The 20,449-nt window shown below is 41.3% G+C and overlaps 1 protein-coding gene and 1 pseudogene across 1 annotated transcript in view; both read right to left on the bottom strand.

Annotated features, from left to right (window-relative positions):
• Nucleotides 1-20,449, bottom strand: part of LOC106929465 (guanine nucleotide exchange factor DBS-like) — a 90,369-nt gene that overhangs the window by 21,150 nt on the left and 48,770 nt on the right. The window contains exons 11-12 of the mRNA XM_088005102.1: nt 20,326-20,362; nt 20,081-20,178 (exon numbers count right to left, since the gene is read on the bottom strand). Of these exons, the coding sequence (XP_087861228.1) occupies nt 20,081-20,178; nt 20,326-20,362 (135 nt within the window). The remainder of the gene's footprint in view (nt 1-20,080; nt 20,179-20,325; nt 20,363-20,449) is intronic.
• On the bottom strand, nt 6,727-7,838 carry LOC148159997 (uncharacterized; annotated as a pseudogene).

The following is a 20,449-nucleotide window of genomic DNA, read 5'->3' as shown; positions in this document are numbered from 1 at the left end:
TGCCCTGAACCATCCATATTTGCATTAAATGGTTTGTTCCTGCTTGGAGAGCTTGAGAGTGATGCTGTTAGCAGCAGTCAGTGGAAGACACAAACAATTGTGGTAGCTACTATGCTGCTAAAAAAAGTTATAAAATCAGGTTTTAAAAAAAAGGAGAGAGAGAGAGAGATTGAAAAAGGCAAGAGTGTTAATTTATAACCCAATTTTTCTCCAAGAGAGTTGGGTAGACTGTGTGAGATTATCAAGCCTTTAGCATAATTAGCTTAGCTACAAACTACTGTTTGCCTCCTTTTCACTAGCATTTAATGAATTAAGGAAAAAAATCACAAACATATTCATATATTTAACTTGTCCCTTGTACCTTTTACCACTTAACAACAGATGAGTCAGTCAGCAGCAGTCCTAACCCAGGTCCCTCCTGACCCGTCCTCTCCTGAGTGAAATTAAAGCTGCAGTATGTCACTTTTATATAAATATTTTTTTCACATATTTTTTAAAACTGTCATTATGTTGTGACAGTATGGTATGAGAGGAAAAATCTACTTCCTCTGCCTTCTCCCCGTGCTAGAAGCAACCAGTGAGTGGCAGGAGAGTTTTAGTGCTATCAATCACAGTCTCAATTGGTGCTGCTCATCCTTCCTCCCCTTCGATTTGTGCCATGCTGCAGCTAGCATAGCACAGAGCTGTGCAGATCCAAACTGTGAATGCTCAGTTTAGTTAGCATACGTAGCTACCAATGACGGCAGACAACGATTTCTTGTAATGATACGGCGTTTTTCCACCATTAGCACATTTAGCAGTGAATGAGGCTAATTGATAGTGTTAAGAGTGTCCTACTAGTTCTGATTGGTTGTTTTGGTCAGAAGGGTGCATTACTTTAACCAGTAATGGTAATTCAGGAAGGAGAAGGAGGATATTGATTGTTTTCACAGATTATCTGTCTCATAACAAACTGCTACAACATGATGACAGCTTTAACAAATATGGAGAAAACATATTTTTTTATTAAAGTTATGTACTGCAGCTTGAATAAAATGCAACTACATTTTATTCAGTTTAGTTGCATCTGCAAAATCCAGACTTTTTGAGAAGTCTGGATTGCTTTATGTGTAGTTGCATGTTGCTTTTGACTGTTGCTCATGGGGAGAGACATTTCAGTAATGTAAAACTAAGAAAAAGTGCAAACAACCTACCGTATTTTCCGCACTATAAGGTGCACCGGATTATAAGGCGCACCTTCAATGAATGGCCTATTTTAAAAGGCCTATTTTAAAACCTTTTTCATATATAAGGCACACCGCATTATAAGGCGCACTGAATAGATACTACAGTAGGGGCTGGAGGTAAGTTATGCATCGACTAGATGGAGCTGCACTAAAGGGAATGTCAACAAAACAGTTCAACTCCGGTCGGTGAGGAGAGCCTTCCACGACTGGGCCAGGGCGTGGCTGGACAATGGTCACCCTTCTCCGTTCGCGCACAGCATGTTCGTGGAGAACGTGGTGCTAAATGACCTGCAGACGACCTGATTCTAGACGGTTGGTAGGTAGATAAGTCAGTCAAACTTTATTAATAGATTACAAACCAGAGTTCTGACAACTATCCCAGCATGCACAGCGCGCTGCTTCTTCTACGGGCAAGAATGAAGTCGGCGGCTGCTGACCGTAGTTGCTAGACCTGTTGTGGCTCAATATTGGTCCTTATGTAAGGCGCACCAGATTACAAGGTGCACTGTTGGCTTTTGAGGAAATTGAAGGTTTTTAGGTGCGCCTTACAGTGCGGAAAATACGGTACTTGCATACTGGATGTGGACTGTTGGATGTTAAATTCATGAGCAGTAAATATTGTGCTAATTATCAGTATTGAACCAAAGAAAGCAAGGCATTTGCAAGCCTTTAAAATTATGACGCTTTTTATGGGTCAAATAGACTCAAAAAATTGTAACACCAGCTGCGTGGGGGGGCCCAAACAAATTTTTTGTCAGGGGGCCCATGATGTTTGGCGGCGCCCCTGATGTGAGGTATAATATTTGATACTCAAAATAATACCTAAGGGTGGAAGACAATCTATCTGGCAGCTGGGAAACGTAGAAAGTAGTAAACATCTTTAGCATTTTCATACCGCTCTTTCACACAGTGAGCTCACTGAAAACAAAGTAACAGGCTATGTAGTGTTTTGTGACTTGAAGCAATTTGACTTAAAACCGTTCCAGAAAGGCTACCTTACAGTTTAAGTATCATGGTGTAGGATTGATGTGAATCTGTCAGGACACAAAGTCAGTGATAAAAGACTTCCTCAGAAATGTCTCCATGCACCCTCTGTGGTTACCTGGCTGTGAGGTTGATCTGGGGACGGCTGCTTTGCCACCAGAACCACCAGCGATGCTGCTGGTCATGCTCTGCCGCTTCCCGCCTGCAGTCATTGCACCACATAGCGTATCTACAAGGAAGCCAAATCCTTTACACCAACCTTAGCAAATAAAAACTCCTTTCATAACAAGGTTGGAGCAGTTGGAAAATGATCAGTCCAATCACAAAAAGCAGTACTGCACATGCAGGACTCAAAATACCTACAAACTGAATAAAACAAAAATAATCACATGCAGCGACAAATGTCTTATCTCGTTTGCTCTTAATTTGATGCTCGTGCACTATAAAATTCCCAATTCAGGCAAAAAATACAGACTTAAACAACCATCCACAAAATAAAATGCCACCACCAATCACAACATTTATCAAGCCTCAGCAAAATGTTATGTTTCTTCATATACCTTCATAGCCAAACGGAGTGGGATCACTCTTTATCTCGTGTCTCTTGCTCTTAATGCTAGCAGAGAGGGGACCTGGGAAACAAGATGCAACAGATACTTCTTCAGAAATTAGCCTATTACAAAGGAGAATGCATAAAGTAGCCCAGAAACATCCATTAAGCACCTCTCACATATTACAGATTTAATATCTGCCAGTTAAAAGAGGAAGCTTTCGTTCATTTCCACATTTAATAATGAGCATTACTAAAAAAAAAAAAAATTGTCCAACTATAAAGAAGGATAAAGAAATCTTTAAAAAAAATCATGCTTAGTCACTTGTCAGAAAAAGTAGGTCCTCAACCATGATTCATGCACCGAAAGGCCTTCATCAGATGGAAAACTACAAACATCTTAGAGTTAGATGGCATTGGGGAAGTATTTCATTCCTATCTAGTTCATGTCTCATCAGTGTGAGTATTTACTGGCTCTGGAGCGATGTGCAACACTCTGCTACAACCCTCGTCTGTCAGGAGCAGGGAGAGCAGGTTAGCTATAACTAGCTAACCTAACATTTCACAGGGAGGCTATAAAGCTGAACAGAAACAGAAGACTAATCAATGTTGTCTGAGTAGCAGGTGTGCTGTAGTGGCAGCTGCCAAACATTAACAGGACTGTTTTTGCTTAAGGGTCTCAGTGTAAATAGGTTTGTTTACTTAGTAACTGCTTGAACGAGCACTCTTTAATGCTTCCAAAATGGAAAAAAATGAGTGAAAACATTTGACTGCAATGATTAAAAAAAATCAACTACAAAATATCTGTACATGATGCACCCAAAAGGCAGAGTAAAGCTCTAATATTACAATAATAAAGTTATAATACTACCAGATAAAAGTAGTAATAATACAAGAATATAATGTTTTAGGACAAAGGGTGAAATTTAGCTACTGCGCAAATTCCTGCATACATGCATTGCCATAAATGGCAGAAATCAATGTCCACTGTTCCTAATCAACTAAAGATAAAAAATAAAAATAAAAAAGCAACAGACATTGTAATCTTTTTGACATGTCAGTATAATTTTCTAGAAAACGTCTCCATCAGGTACTTCTCCAAAAGGTAGTGACTACTTAGTCACTACCTTTTCCAGCATGTCTTTGTTTGAGAATGCATCACCTCTCCTTAATTAAAACAGCAAAGTTTTGTTTTTTAAATCTTAACTCAAAACACATAAACTCATCAAACTTTCTACCTTTGGTGCGTCGCATGGCAGAGGAAGAGGAGGCAAGAGAGGAAGTGAGAGAGAAGCGTCGAGTGGCCTCTGCCTCTTTTATTGTAGGTTCTATGACAGAATAAGAGGAAAGGAAAGGAGAACGGACAGGGAAAGGTAAGGGAAGGCAGCTAATGAGATCCATGTTGTTGTAAATTGAGCAACAGAAAGAGCAAAAGAAACAACAGATGAAGTTGGAATGAAAAGACATTGTGTGAGAGGACACAAGCAATTTGGGGGTTATTTAATATGCACTAAAACATCTTACATATGTCTTCATGGATACAGTTGTAAAAGCTTAAAATGCAACAAATGAGACTAAAACAAATTGATGTATTGAAGAATGACAAGAAAACATGAAAAAATGTCAAGTTATACATGTGGCATAAAAAATTACAGTTGAAGAGTAAAGGAAAAGGACTTCCAGCTGAGATGATGCAAATGAACTGCTTGCTCTGAGGAGTTTCTCACATTTTACGTCCATGACAAGTTGAAGGAGACATTGCAACACAATAAGCACGGTAAAGTCGGGACTAAGTATAATACTTCACAAGCTGCCGATGTGGGACTTGCCCGAATCAGTGTCAACTTGTGATGCAACACCACCGCAACGTGACAGAGGAGTAGCTTTCAACTATCTTAAAGGGAGTTTTCAATCAGATGACAAGGCTGTCACCTTGGGACTTCACTCAGACAGGTTTGAACTTCCCCTCCTTCAAACAAGCAGGTGGCCCTCGCTGTTGGTAGTGATTAGGAGGGAAAGCAAAACACTCAATTCGCTGTGTGACTGTCATCCTTTCTGCAAGCCATAGAATGTGTCAGACGGGGTTGGATGTTGATCTCAAGCCCCGCCACACCTTTATCTTTTCCCGGTCATTAGTGTAATTAGGAACACATGCCTTGAAATGACCTGACACCCAATGTTGTGGCTGATTTCAGGCAATGGTTTCCTCCATGAGCGACATAGACAGCCACCAAGGCGGCATGAGTTCTCAGAACATCCACTTCCAGTCCCTCTTCACATGTGGTGCGCACACACCATGCTTGTGAGAGCTCAAATGTTGCTCTGAATGTTGTTCGTCCAGAGGGCCAAACAGGTTGGGACCGTCCCAAAATGCACTTCAACATGTCAGGACAGCTGGAGTAAAAGAGGGTGACATTTAGTGCAAAGCAGATATTAGATCAGATCTCTATATTTTGTTACCAGCCGTCTGACAGACCCCAACCATATCCATACATGAAATCTTTTTAAAATGACTATATCAGAGTTGGGGAGGGGAAGGCTTAGAGAGTAGTGTGAATATAAGTTTTGTTTTTATTAAAAAAATAAAAAAAAGATTTTTAGAGATATAAAAAAGTGGAAAATGGTTAGACATATCCCTTAAACCAGAGGTTCCCAAACTGTGGGGCGCGCCCCCTAGGGGGGGTGCCGTGTCATTGCAGGGGGGGCGCGGGAAGCCGTCTGGATGAAAAAACAAAAACAAAACATGAACACTGTATGCGCTGGGTTTTTACCTTAGAATGACCAGCTCTGTTATTCCTATGTCAATTTGATACAGTAGAGGCTTCCACACTTCCCATATTTGTGTCCTCTGTCACTTTTATCAGCAGTTAAAACTGTTTAGTCCGTTGTTAACATGTTGTAACCTGTTTTTCCGAGCCGCCTTTAAACGCAACATGAGCGCTACGACGCTGGTGCTGGGTTTACACCTGTGAAGGAGACCTGCTGCTGCTGTGCGGAGCTACGTAGGTTTGTGTTAGAATCACGGCACCAAACCAGCAAAATGCAAAGAACTTTTCACAGTTTTTCACCCAAACTAACCGACTGAGTTGAGTAAAGCTGTTGGATGCAGGTAATGTTAGCTAAAAGATGACAAGCTAATATCAATACAGAACCTTATGCTTAAAAAGTACCTTGTAGACTACCAACGTTGGTGTCTATTTTCAGCTATGTACATTCATTTTGCCCCCCAAAAAGTCGATGCCCCCCGTCACACGTGTCGTTTCAACCAGACAGCCATTTGTAATCCATAGGGGGGCGCAGAAAATGTTTGGAAACCACTGCCTTAAACCAATTTTTTTCATCTGAAATGTTGCTCAGTACAGCAAGAAAGTTGTAGAGTTGGCAACAGCACTCCTGGTTTTAATAGTAATAATAATACTATAATACTAAAGTGTATGCAGCCTGTTGCAGTTACTCCTCTCATGGTTTTACTTTTTAAATATTTTAAATATTTTTTCGATTATTTTATTGCACCACTTTAATTATTTTACTTTTGTCAGAAGAGTATCTTCAACAATGTTGACTAAGAAAGTCATAATTTTTTTTATTCGTTGTTGAAATACTTTTTATACTCTGCAGAATGCAGCAACTTGGCCACATTATTTACACCAGGAATCAGCTGATTGCGCTGAAACTTGCCGGCCTGGAGTCCAGATCCACTGAAATCCCCGAGGAGATCTGGAGAAGGACACATCGGGGTTGCAGAGGAGGAAACAAACAGCGGAGGAGAGCAAAAAAGAAGAAACAACAGAGGCTTATGGAGAAGAGTAGCTATAAGGCGTTTCTCCCCTATGTTACCAAGGGCAACGTTAGATCTCAAAAAACATAATTCTCACAGCGCTCGCTGGCTGGTCCAGGTGAGTGTATGCACGGTTCAGCAGGAAGATGATGGCATCCTCAACTCCAAGTTTGGGCTGGTAGGCAAACTGCAAGGGGTCCAAGTCTGGTTGGACCAGGGTACGGAGCTGTTCCAGGACAAGTCTCTTCAGGGACTTCAGGATGTGGGAGGTCAGCGCCACAGGCCTGTAGTCCTTGGAGTCACAGGGACGCTGCGTCTTTAGTACCGGAACAATGCAGGTTGTTTTCCACCTCACAGGAACCCTCTTTTGGCACAGGCTCATGTGAAGACATGCTGGAGGACTCCACAGAGCTGGATAGCACAAGCTTTGAGTACCCTCGGGCTGACACCATCAGGGCCTGCAGCCTTACAAGGGTGAAGTCTCACCAACTGTCTTCTAACATCTTCGGCGGTGATGTTTCCTTTAGAGGTAGAGATGGCTAGCTGAGGGGTGGGGGAATGGTCAGAGTAGAAGAGGAGGGAAAGAGGCATGAAGGTGAGATGAAGGACTCTGAGGAGTGGGAGGGGAGAGTTGTTGGACAGCAGCAGTGGCATTGATAGGAGTGATAGGAGTGTGAGCAGGAGGTGCAGGGGCCACAGTGTCAAATCTGTTGAAAAACAGGCTGAGTTCATTGGCTCTGTTAACATTCCCCTCAACTACTTCACAGCCTGCTGATCTGAACCTGATGAAAGTCCTCGTCCCTCTCCAGACCTCTCGTGTTTTTCTGCTGGAGTTTCCTCTCCAGCTTCCTCTTATTCCATAGCTCTTCTGATCTTCACCTTCAAGCACCTCTGAATTACTCTCACATCATCCCTGTTGCCATTTCTGAAAGCCCTCTTCTTCTTATTCAGGATGGTCTTGATCTCTTTTGTTACCCAGGGCTTGTTATTTGGGTAACAGTAAACTGTCTCAGTATGGATGGAGTCAACACAGAAGTTGATGTAATGTGTTATGCACTCAGTGAGCTCATTGATGTCCTCCATATTTGGGTCACAGAGTGCATGTGAGTCAGTGGCCTCAAAACATCTCCGTAGTGTCTCAGTGGCCTCCTTTGACCACCTCCTCACTGTCCTCGTGGTTGCAGGCTGTCTCTTCACCAGAGGTATATAACATGGGCTGAGGTGCACCTCCTTTCTGCTTACCGCTCTCAGTGCAATCCCTATCAGCCCGAACAGTCCGGTATCCCTCGATGGTAACATTGGCATCAGGAATGTCCGGGTGCAGCCATGTCTTAGTAAAACACATTAAGCTACATTCCCGGTATTCCTTCTGGCTCCTGGACAGTGATGTTAATTCATCCATCTTGTTAGCCATCGATCTCAAGTGCATTCAACACCATCCTTCCTGCTCTACTGGTTGAGAAACTGACGGCGATGCAGGTGGATCCCCCCCGCCCCCCTGTGTCCTGGATTGTGGACTATCTAACTGGCAGACCACAGTTTGTGCGCCTGCGACACTGTGTGTCAGACAGTGTTGTCAGCAACACAGGAGCTCCACAAAGTACTGTCCTCTCTCCCTTCCTCTTCACCCTAATTACATCTGACTTCAGCTATTGCACTGAGACCTGACATCTCCAGAAGTTCTCAGATGACTCAGCTGTGATTGGTTGTATCAGAGAGGGTGATGAGACTGAGTACAGGGCTGCTGTGGGCAACTTTTTCACATGGTGTGGGCTGAACCACCTGCAGCTCAATGTGAGAAAGACCAGGGAACTGGTGGAAGAGGATCGGGACACCGGTGACCCCTGTTACCATCCAGGGGGTCAGTGTGGACATTGTGGAGAACCATAAATATCTGGGCGTCCACAATGATAAAAAATTGGACTGGGTCAAGAACACTGATGGTGTACAGGAAGGGGCAAAGTTGCCTCTACTTTCTGAGGCAGCTGAGGTCATTCAACATCTCCCATACTGTGCTCATGATGTTTTATGACATCATGAGCATATATATATGTATATATATATATATATATATACATACATATATATATACATACATACATACATACATATATATATATATATATATATATATATATATATATATACTTTTTTTTTACAAACTTTGTATTTATTACCTATGATGGAGTAGATTTCAACAAATAAGCAATTTCCCTTTGTGGATCAATAAAGTATATTCTATTCTATTTAAGCTTCAGTATTCAGATGTCCACTTTTTGCGATGTTACAGAGTAGGTAAATACTGCTTGCGCCATCTGTCCCAGAATGTGTCAGACAGACTTCGGACCCTACGCCACTGCTTTCAGTCTCCTACAGGATCCGGACAAGGACCCACTTTCTGCGTTAACAGGTGTAAGCATGAACGGATCCATAGGGTCATAGGAGACAGGAATTAATGGTCTGTTGTTCAAAATGGCGGAGACCTCTGCCATGAATGTTACGAGCACCTCGTGTGTGAGTTTGGAAGACCCCATCAAAATGCTACCAAATCCTCAGGACTTATTGTTGATGATGAGAGGAATAAATACAAAGACTTGCTGGTAAATTAATTTGTTCCCATGAGATGGAGGGAACAGGTTATTTCAGGTAGCTGAAATATCCCTCCGCCCCCCTCATTGCTTTGACAAATAAAGAGCAACCATTTCCAAATTCTCAATGATTGTTATGTGTGATAGCATGTTTGAACCACTAAAAATTAGCAACTAGAAATGTCTTTTATACAGTAATCTGTCATATTTAACATTAGAAGGGGATTTTCCAGAAAGCCTACACTTTCTTTTCAGGTAGTCTAATCTTTGCATCCTGCTATCAGCCAGCTTTCATCCTCTTATATTAGCAATGAAAAATTATAAATTCACACAATGTGTTGGAAAACTGTATTTGGTGATTTACTTTTTAGTCAGGCTTGAGTGACAAAAGTAGGAAAAAGACCAATTCTCTTGGCGATTAAAAAACACAAAACGGTTAAGAAGACCTCCACACCAGACCTCATTTATTTATTTATTTTATGATTTTGTTATTGCTTCTTTTTTAAACAGCAGCCAATAAAACTGAATGTTACAACCTTGACATAATAATATGAGTTGGTTTTTACCGAGAAATCGATCAAAAGCGCTGTGAAAAATCACAGGGGCAAAAGATCTTCACAGGGGAACAGAATTTTGGACAAGACCGGCTCTGACTTTAATCCCTTGCAAGTCATAAAATGTCCAGACAGTCACTGTAGTAATGAAGCCTGCACACGATTACTCGAGGTTGTTCGCCTGGTTTGGGTTTGGCTTGAGGAGAGCGATGAGACTGGTCCACCAGTGGTTCCTTTTCCTGCCCAAGCGCTTCCTTCAGTCGCGCAACCACAGTAGTAGGTGAGCAGGAGCCAGCGCCCTCCTCCATGCCGATGAGGAGGAGGGCATTGGCCTTTGACGCGATCTTGACTCCAAGTCCTCACACATGTCATCCAACACGGTGACCCCATAGCCGTAAGCTGCTCCAGAGTAGTTTTCATACCGGCAATGTCATCAATGCAACCAGTGAGCGCCTCCTCCACATCCCCCACCATAGTCATTGGCTTAACCAGTTTAGCATCAGTAGCAGCATAGTCACTTGCTAGCTGTGTCTTCACGGTTTGTACCTCAGCTTTAATGGATGACAACGCCTCACCAAGAACCTCTTTAAGTTCCTTCTTAATAATGCTGGCAATATCTTCTTTCAAAGAAGACAGTAGTTCGAGCTTTAGAGTGTTGGCGTCCGGGTTCATCTGAGTCGGAGCAGTTACAACACATGGGTCTAGCGGCAAAGAAGCCGAGGCCTGTGAGCATAACTTTAGCTGCGTCTGAATAGTACGAGATTTTCCCCTTCCTGTGCAAAAATATATACACAGGACCAGTGTGCAATGAAGCAGATAACAAAGGCTTGGTTTACAAGGAAAAGCACAGTTGAATAAGAATTTTAAAAGAAATTGGCAGGAGCTACCACCAAACATGTTCTACTCTATTGACCGCTCAACCAATTGGTTCCTTTCTGAGCCTCAGAAGAACCCCAATGAGGCTATTATTGAGGTCAGGCCCTGTCAAAAGTACCTGGTTTAAGGAAAGTCTGTTATGCTGTGCACTAGAGTCGAAGACAACTCTTATTTGAGATGTGTTTTTTGGATGAAAAACCCCAAAAGAAGGTAAATACCAATGCTCCTCTCTGGGTTTCAGTGAAGGTGCTTCTTCTGCATGCCCATTTTTAAAGATCTTTTCCATGAAGTCGAAGAACTGCTGTTTCATCTCAGGTTTCTTTAAGAAATTTTGCTGCAGTGAGTGGAGTCGCTGAAGTGCCTGTAAGCGGTTGTCTGGAAGCTGTGGTCGCCATGTCCTGAAAGGAAGAGGAGCTATCCAGTTGTTCTTTTCATCCTGGTGTACACTTCTCTGTCCATGATTGTAAAGAATTGAATGTCCCCTATTGAAGGAGCCTCCAATCATCATCCTTTGTTTGGTGAAAGACGTCAGCATCAGAGCCTTCACAAGTGATGAGCCTTTGTTTAAAGAAGAAACTGAGATGGGGTCATCACAGCAGTGTCTCTCTTTAACTGTGTAACTCTTTGGACATGGCTCAAATAGAGAGGGGCGTCCATTTTTTTTAAAGATGTTGGTGTAACAGGAGGTCACCACAGATGGCTTATGAACATCTCCAATGCATACATCACCAACAATCACCCAACCCAAAACCAGTTTTTGGGCATATGGTGCATTATGCAGGCCGTTTACTTGTTTTCTAGCCTTACGTACTCTGATAATGTCTCTGCCTAATAAGAGCATAATAGGGGCTTGCTCTTCAAGCTTGGGGATATACTTTCCAAGAGGTTTCAAGTGGCTATGGTTCAATGCCACTTCAGGTGTCGGGATTTACGGACAATTATTTGGGATCTCGTTGCATTCGACTAGCGTTGGTAAAGAGCTGCCATCATTAGCCTTGACCATGAAGCCACAGGCCTATCTGCCTTCTGTTTCCATGGTTCCTGCACAGATTTTCAGGAAATATAGTGTGGCTATCCCTGATATATTGAACAGATAAAAAAATTCAGACCATCTATTACTTTGATCATCCAATATTGCATACATCTTAACTGCAGCATCAGGACGACCAGGAACGTCCTGAGATTTCCTTGCCATAGATTTTCGTGCATGTCGTGAAAACAGCTGCTTCCTTGTTATCATTTATTCCCTCCCTGCCATTCTCTGATATAGAAGAATCTGGGGATTTCGACCACAGTGCAGTCCCTGGTTTAGGGCTGCAACATGTTTTTTACTTCCACACTCTGTACAGATTATCTCTTCTTCACAATTCCTTGCCAAATGTAGAGCTTTGCAACACTTATAGCAAATCCCATATTTCTTTAGAATTGTCTTTCTTTCTTCAATAAGCATTCTCCTGAAGGTTCTACATTTAGAAAGAGGATGAGGTTTGTTGTGTAGCACACAATGTTTGGCTGGATCATCTGTTGTGATGGGTCTACTTGCAGATGGAATACAGGTTTGAGCAGAGTCACAGTGTTGCCAGGTAATGTCTTAATAGAAACCCCGGTCTTCAGTACAGCGAGAAGCTTATGTCCATCAGTTCTCAGGACTTGGCTATGGTGTTCAGTTGAATCATTTTTCAATGTGATCAGCATGAAACTGGGGTCAGTTCTCATTTTAGCTTGATTACATACAAAGTTCACAAAAAAGCTGAATGGAAGATAGAGAACCCTGTGTTCCTCTTTATATTGAAATCCTGATTTTAGCTACTTTTCTTGTAAATAGAATGACAACTTCTGCACAACAGGGTTAATACCACGAGGTGTGTCTAAGTAACTCAGTCCTAGTAGATCACCATCCACCTTGGCTGCCTCTATCTCCATTAACAAATCTCCAAGTTCTCTTAATTTGCGATGGTCTTTATTAGAGATTTTGGGAAAACTCTCCAACCTTTTGAACAAGGAGTTCTCAACCACCTCTGAAGCCCCATAATACTTATTTAGTCTATCCCAAACTGCCCTGAGTCGGTACTTGGGGTAATTCACATGCACTGTTCTTATGTCTAGCATGTTCTGCTGAGTCTTTCCCTAGCCATTTAACTAAAAGATCTAGCTGTTCATTGGCTGAGAGGTTTAAATCTCTGATGGCACTCAAAAAGGATGCTCTCCAGGCCCTAAAGCACTCAGGACAGTAATTGAACTGTGTGAGACCAGTGGAGACTAGCTCACATTGTGCAATGAACCTAACAAGGTCTGACATGCATTTACTTTCATTCCCTTGACTCATTTGTGGACCATTAATTGGTGTAGCAAGCATTCTGTGACAAAGGCAAGTTGTCAGTCATTTTTCTATAGTCTGTCCTACTGTAGAAAGTGTCTGTTGGATTCTCCAAAGAATTTGCGTTTTGCTCAATTTTTGGCATAGATTTTCCATTTAATCTTGACTGCTTCGTGAAATGGTTATTGGATCCAACTGTCATGGTTTGATTCTGAGCCTGTGTTGCTATGGCATCTTCTGAGTTTGGCTGAACTGACAATGCTTTTTCTGGTGCACAGATTCTGTGATCAGAGTCATGTACAAGTCCATGTTAGGTTGGTTGCAGGTCTGTATCACATGAATAGGTTTTTATTTTAGGCATGTCAAGAGTGCCTTCACTTTGGATAGTTCCCTCTACATATTCCTTTGTGCGTGATTCTGGATCCTCATTTGGAACTTCTATTTCACAGAAGATCTAAATAAGCTGTTCCACAGCTAACTCTAAGACTTCTGCTTTAGCCTCTGCAGCTGCAGCCTTTTTCTGTGAACAAACTTTATCCAGTGAAGCCTCTAAATGTATTTTTTGAAGCTGTGTTGAGGCCTCAAGCTCTGCTTGTTGTGTCCTCAGTTTAATCTCTTTCTCAACAAATGCTGCTTCAGTTTTCACTGCTTCTGAACGTGCCAATGCTGCAGCTGCTTTAATGGCTGCCGAACTTGTAGACTGCTTAGATGCAGTGATGTCAATAACGCGCAACAAGGTAACCCGTTACTGAGGTCGGACCACTTTTTTCAGTAACGAGTAATCTAACGCGTTGCTATTTCAAATCCAGTAGTCAGACTACAGTTACTTTACAAAATCACTTTGCGTTACTGTGTGCTACTATTTTCTTTTGTAATTTAATTTTATTTACTCTACGCGTCTTGGGGAGTGATCGCCGTTTCAGCGTCAGCAGCACAGAAATGTAAACAATGGAGGAGAGAGATGCGCATTTTGTTGCTAGAAAAACAGGAACTATTTTCAGTTTTTGTCGCCAAATCCGATTATTATAAGCGGCTTTGGGCTTGTTTTGTTTCTAAAGTCGCCTGCAAATTTAATGATTCGCGGGTTGCGCTTTTTGCGGCTCGTTTTTGAACGTGAAGTTACTCATTTGGGCTTGGAAATAAGCAGAGACACATAATAAATCCCAGAGTTTGTCTGTCATCCAGGTCGTTTTAGTCAGACTCTCCTGTCCATCTTTTCCCGGATGACTCATCCCGCTGTGTCTTTGATAATGTCAAGTTAATATATTATCTCTGAATTACGTCGAGCTTCGCGTTGTGCTCCAGAAAACTGCAAACATCGAGACTAATATGAACAGCCCAATAAACGTGAAAACAGTCATGAATGAACGTGTCCGTAAAGTTGCGCAACTAAACATCATTGTAATCATTAATATTAAGATTTGTGTCACAAATCTATGCAGAAGGATATCTGAGTTGTGGAGCAGCAGCAGGAGCTCTGTGCGCTGCACTCTGACAACAAATATCATTCTTAATCCTTCTTAGAGTTTTCCAGACAAAAGTGGAACAAACAAATTACAAACTTTTTTGTACTGTTGTAACCATTAAACAATCTCCCCTTCAGTTCAACCTTATAAGTGGAGACACGTTGTTGACTATTATAAAGTAACTTGCAATTGAGTATTGGCAAAGGTCAATGTAATTTTCACAGGTGGCGGAGCGTTGTTGTCAGCAGTTGCTGAAAGTAAAAAAAAGTTACTGTAGTAGTACCTAAATTCCGCCACTAGATGGCAACAACTGAATACTTCGATAGTATATAATTGTGAAACGTCAACTGACATACAACAGCACAGTGGGGTAACTATTGTTAATTATAAACGTGCAGACATAACTTGGTGTGGCGGTCTGTCAATCAAATCTTTTTCACCAGAGAGCATGAGAGGACAGTGGTTGACTCTCTGACCTTTGCCAATTTAGATAACATCAGTGGATAAGATCGGCTTCACATGTAAAAATCGAGTCTTACTTTTGTTGTACTCTTTGCAAAAAAGTTTATTTTTACTGAGATCAGTAGGGTGTAGTTCACAGTGTTTTGCTGTGTCATGACAGGGGACATTGCTTTTTTTGTGACGTTATTGTTTGGTTTCTGTTTATATAAAAAATATCAATGATCTATAAGGGTCTCCAACTGGTAAAACAATTATTAGACACATAATTAGGCATCAAATGATGACTTCAGTTTCAAACGTCCCACATCCTAACAGGTGAGTAAAGCATCTGCACACAATAAGCAATGTTATTATTGTGCACTGCTTTTTCTAGCAGTGGCACGCATGTTCAATTAAATGATAGGCAATAATGCAACATGGGGAGGAGCTTGTTGCTTAAAGTATTCCACTCATCTATTATTTTCCATTAAGCCAAATTAGTAAAATGTGTAAGGTCCAGGAAACGTTATAGCCTTTATTTTCAAGGGTGCAAAGACAAACGATGACATTAAAAACAATAAGAATAAAAAAGATGCTGTTCAAGACAATAATATGAGATATAGATATAAGAAGGAAAGACGGGCCACAATGAAGAGGACGGTGCAGACAGAGATGCCTGGGTTAATGATGATGTGTTACCTGCTGGAAGAGACCTCCTGTTGGAAAGTCCCTGCAAGGTGAAATGCTTCTGAGCGTTAACAGCTGAGTGGACTGAAGCATCAGCTGGGGGGCAAGGAAGAGAAGTTAGTAAAGCAGGGAAATTCCATAATCAGCAGTCCACAAGATGTGAAGTGATTGATAGACTCTGACAAAGACATGGAACAGGATCTCAGCAGTGAGACTGCAAACACTGACAGTGTTATATCACTGTCAGTGTTTGCTTAGAACCTGCATTTCACACCAATACGTTATACTATCATTTTCAAATAAAGATTCCAATACCAACAAGGTTGGTGTTTGATAGTGAGGACAGCCTAATTTCATAAACACAAACATGGTAAAATATCTAAAAAACAAAAATTCAGAAGAAAACCGGCCTAAACTCATCCCTGACAATGGATTAGCTTTTTGGTGTAGGGTCCAAAAGTTGCGTCTTCTCTATGGTACACGAAATGTATTTTTCTGGAACTTTTATTTCCCCTAGTAATTTTTGTGAGCATTTCCACAGCAGACGCTGAATTGTGACTCCTTCCACGAAATCCGTGAATTGAAGAGAAGAAACTAGAACCAACATTTCTGTCACACACAGTGACTGCTCTTTATAATTTATACATAGTCAATAGAAATCCATAGAAAGGTGTAACTGGAAGATATTTAAGAGGGATTTTGGCAACACAGACTTCTGTGTTCTATTACTTCAGAGTCGAGATAAGAGAAGTAATGGCTTACAACCCCACTATTCTAGCCATACGCTTAAAAGATAACACTGGATTTCAAGAGATGCTAACAACCTAACATCCAGGCAGCAGAGGCGATATTCCACAGTAACCTGTCTTGGACAACACCATCAGTTGTTGGCAAGCCCTGCCAATCCACCTCATTTGCTTTTGCCGCTCCTCATTAAAACTTCCTCTGTATGGTTAGAATGAATTATGAATGAATTATGAATGATATATATGAAGGGTCACCAACACGATGCCTGCGGGCACCCAGTCGCCTGAGGGGACCTTGTCAGTCCCGCGGAGCAAGTTCTAAAAATAGGCATTGTCATTAGGGAGCACTGCCAAAAAAATTATTCAATTAAATGTTTTTACATTGAAATAATAACATTTGTTTATTTTTGGATTCTTTTTTTAAAAAAAGTGAATTATAAAAATGTTTAAAATAATTTGCTGTATGTATACAACTCTTTTCTAGGGTTAAAGTTCAGAATTATACGCAGACGCCTGCAGGATATTATCAGAGGGCAGTGGCGCAAAAAGTGGGTATGTAGCGCATGCAACGCATAGGGGCCGCCAAAACCCTGTCTGGAGGGGCTGCGCGCCGATTATGTTTTCCCATACACTTCAGCGTGCCTTACGCTCCTTCACCTCACGCACATGATGAGGTAAATCTAGCGCGAGTTTCACCCTCTCACCCCTCGCCTCGGGGGAGTGTATTTTTTCTACGCTGATGTACGTTCCTTCCTTGTGGGGGCGATTTATGTTTTCGCATCCACCAGAAGAATGTGCAGTTGCGCCACTGTCAGAGGGCAGCAACTGTACAGCTGTACCACTCTGCATACCTTGATATTTTCCTTTAAAAAAAGAAAAGAATAACTTCTGGATTTTTTATCATCTAACCCTCTTTACTATTAGCAAAATTGTGGAGAAAAAAAAACTTTTTTGTGTCAAAACATCTTGTAGTAAGTAAATGTTACTAGTCAGTTTACTTTTGTTTATTTGGCGGCTTGGCGCTTTTTCTGTAAGCTAAAAATTAATGAGCGGAGTTTGATCCACTCGTTAGCGGTCGTTTGGATCCCAGCCGAGCTTTTTACCGTGTGCGCGGTTCTGGCGGGTCACCGGATGGCAGACATCTGCCGCTCCTACTGAGCGTCTCGGACTGCGGGTTAAACAATTTAATCTAGTCAAGACATTCCCCGAAAGAGTAGAAATTAAGCAAACAATGTTGCATCACCTTCTCCTCTTCTGGACATCTGACACCACCTGAACCTGGGAATCAATATTCCCGTCTTTCCGTGGATCACACGGGTAGACTTCGCTTTCATGTCTTTATTATTTAGCATCGTTTGTATAAAAAATAAAAAAAATAAAAAGTCCGCTGCTTTTGTGGTTTAGGTTTGTGCTGGTCAGGTGCAGACAGTGATAGTTTTGTGCTACTCTCCGAACTGTCTAACCTTTTTTTTCGGCATCTGCTGATGTCAGCCAACGGTTGACATGTCAGCTTTTCAGTTCGCGAAACCACAAAAAGGCTAATAAATCGGTGACCCCATCAGAACCGGTAAAAAGCTCAGGCGGGATCTTAGAACAACGGGAGGAGCTCATTCATTTTAGCTACAGAAAAAGCACTAAGCCGCCAAATTAACAAAAGTAAACTGACCAATAAGATTTAGCCTTTTGCGTGCCCACCCCCACAGAGTCACACTGATGTGCGCTGCGTACAAGATGTTTTGACACAAAATATATATTTTTTCTCTACAATTTTAATAGTAAAAAGGGTTACATAATAAAACATACAATAACGCTTCTTTTCTTTTTTTATCTAAAGGAAAATCTCAAAGTACTCAGTGCGTAAAGTCGTACAGCTGCAGGTGCTACTGTAATAATCCAGACTGTCAGTCACTTGTGGGCAATTTAGAATCGCACAGAAAAGCTCCAAAAGGGAATCAAACTTAAAACTCTGAACTAAGAACTTCTGATCACATAATAGCAATTAACCATATCTGCCATGGTAAATCATTACTGATAGTCCCTAACATTAATATGATCAGGCAGCATGTAATCATATATACACATATGTACTATTGTTATAAAATGATGAACCTGATTTATACATCTCTATTCGGCTTGGCTCCCGCATACTTAAACTCTCTTTTGCATAGATCTGTTATTTCCCATTCTTTACATTCTAACAACATTTTTCTTTTGCATGTTCCATGTTTCCGAACTGAAAAAAGGAAGCAAGCTTTTAGTGTGATGGCTCCTTCAGCCTGGAATCAGCTCCAGTCTGAAATCAAGATGTCAGAATTGATTTCACTGGACTTATTTCGAGCAATTCTTAAAAACAGGCAACGAGGTTCTTTCAAACAGTGTCACTGTTTATAAATTGTTTTATACTGTTTTACACTTGTGCATATGTATTAATTAATTTTATTTTGTAACCAGGTTGCTGTGTTTTGCAGACTTCTGCCCAGGTCCCTCTTGAAAATGAGATCTAGATCTCAATGGGATTTACCTGGTTAAATAAAGGAAATAGAAGTAAAAAAATAAAAAATAAATAAAATGTCTATGATCCAGCTTTTAGTTTATGTATTCTTCTTAAGTAAGTTTAATAGATGAACTCTCACCTTGCCCCATACTTGTCAAGCTTTGGGTTTGAGAATACAGGAAATGTCGCCTGGAGTTGGGGGGCTTGGGGTGGTAATGGTAGAGGGAGGGGCAGGCTAACGAATGAACGTCAGATGGGAGTGGAGAGGAGGAAATAGAACAGGGGATGGACGAACATAAGAACGGAGGGAGCAGTACGGGATATTTACAGCACCTTCGTTTGTCACACTCAGAAACTCATCTACCAGCCACATACTGCCAAAATGATTTCCGCTACCCGTTTGTTGAGACCGGGATGATATGAAATTTATTGTGCGGTTTGTCCGTAAAGCTACACTTACACTGTAAGCATCAACTACTCAGCCGCCTGCCGTGTTCAGTCTCTCCGCTCACCTGTATAAATACTCCTGCAGCGCTCTTCCCGCTGTTCGCTCTGAACCAGCAGCTCCCGGAGGAGAAAGGCTGTCATACTCCAGGCATCGTGCCAGTCATTTTAAGGATGGTTATTGGTCCCCCGAGAACAATGAAAACCCAGGCATTATCATCAATCAATAAAATCCCCACGGACCAAACTTGAAAATTGGACATTATGCCGCTAACACTTAGCTTTCGTCAACAACTCAGAGGCAGAAATCAGAGCTCCATGCAACCCATACAATGTTCTGGCCATAACACGGTGTGCAAAATAATAAAACATAATTTAATGAAGCTTCGAGGCAGGTATTTTCCTCGAGGAATTTTAATAATTGAGGTACTCGAATCACTCGAGGAATCGTTTCAGCCCTAAATGATATATGACATGATATTTCAATTGTGAGCTTTTGGAATGCTAATCAGCTGTTCCTAGGTGCAAAAACAATACCTTGTTACCAGGGTTACGTTCAGGAGCAAAATCCTTTCACTGCTCAGCATCCAAATCTAGAGAGAATAATTTTCTCTCTAGATTTGGATGCAATGCCTCAACCAAATAAATTCTTAAAAGTCTACAAAAAAACAAACCAGAACCAACACACTACGAACCAGACTAGTAGAGAAGTAATAGAAAACTAAACAAAATGTAATCTTGGACTCATTCGTAAATATTGTATTAATTATCCACCAAAAAATGATTTTTGCCTTTTTACCTAAACTATGTTTTTGGCATTCATGTTAAAGTGGCACCTTAGAATCAACCCATCTTTATATCAAGGAAGAAAGAATAAAAGATTGAAAAATCTAATCCTGGTAGGAACTTTCTTTTATTGGACCACTGACCTTTTTTCTGCCTCATGTTGGGACTCGGGTTAGCTCTCCTGAATACCGACTCTGGATTAGATGAATCTGACTTTCTCAGGCCCATCTTCCGGACATTCCTGTTGGGACAGAAGGACAGGTCCGCCAATCAGAACTTTACAAAAACAATTTTTGAAACAGGACATTTCACTGGCCTTTGTTTAGCCACAATAAGAAATAATGATAACGTTTCTTTAATCGTTAGGGTTATTTGTATTGTCACTTACCTCATTGGGACTCCATAGTTATTGCTCTGGCTGGCCTCTGTGAATCCAACACACACACAGCATTTGATTTTGCAATAAGTTGTCATTTTTTTGTATATTCTAGAATGAAACTACAAATGTTGTA

Source organism: Poecilia mexicana, unplaced genomic scaffold (assembly GCF_051168715.1).
Source record: "Poecilia mexicana isolate PSO_F unplaced genomic scaffold, ASM5116871v1 scaffold_4, whole genome shotgun sequence".
Lineage (NCBI taxonomy): Eukaryota > Metazoa > Chordata > Actinopteri > Cyprinodontiformes > Poeciliidae > Poecilia > Poecilia mexicana.
Note: the sequence above shows the minus strand (reverse complement) of the source record. Positions and strands in the feature narration are given on the sequence as shown.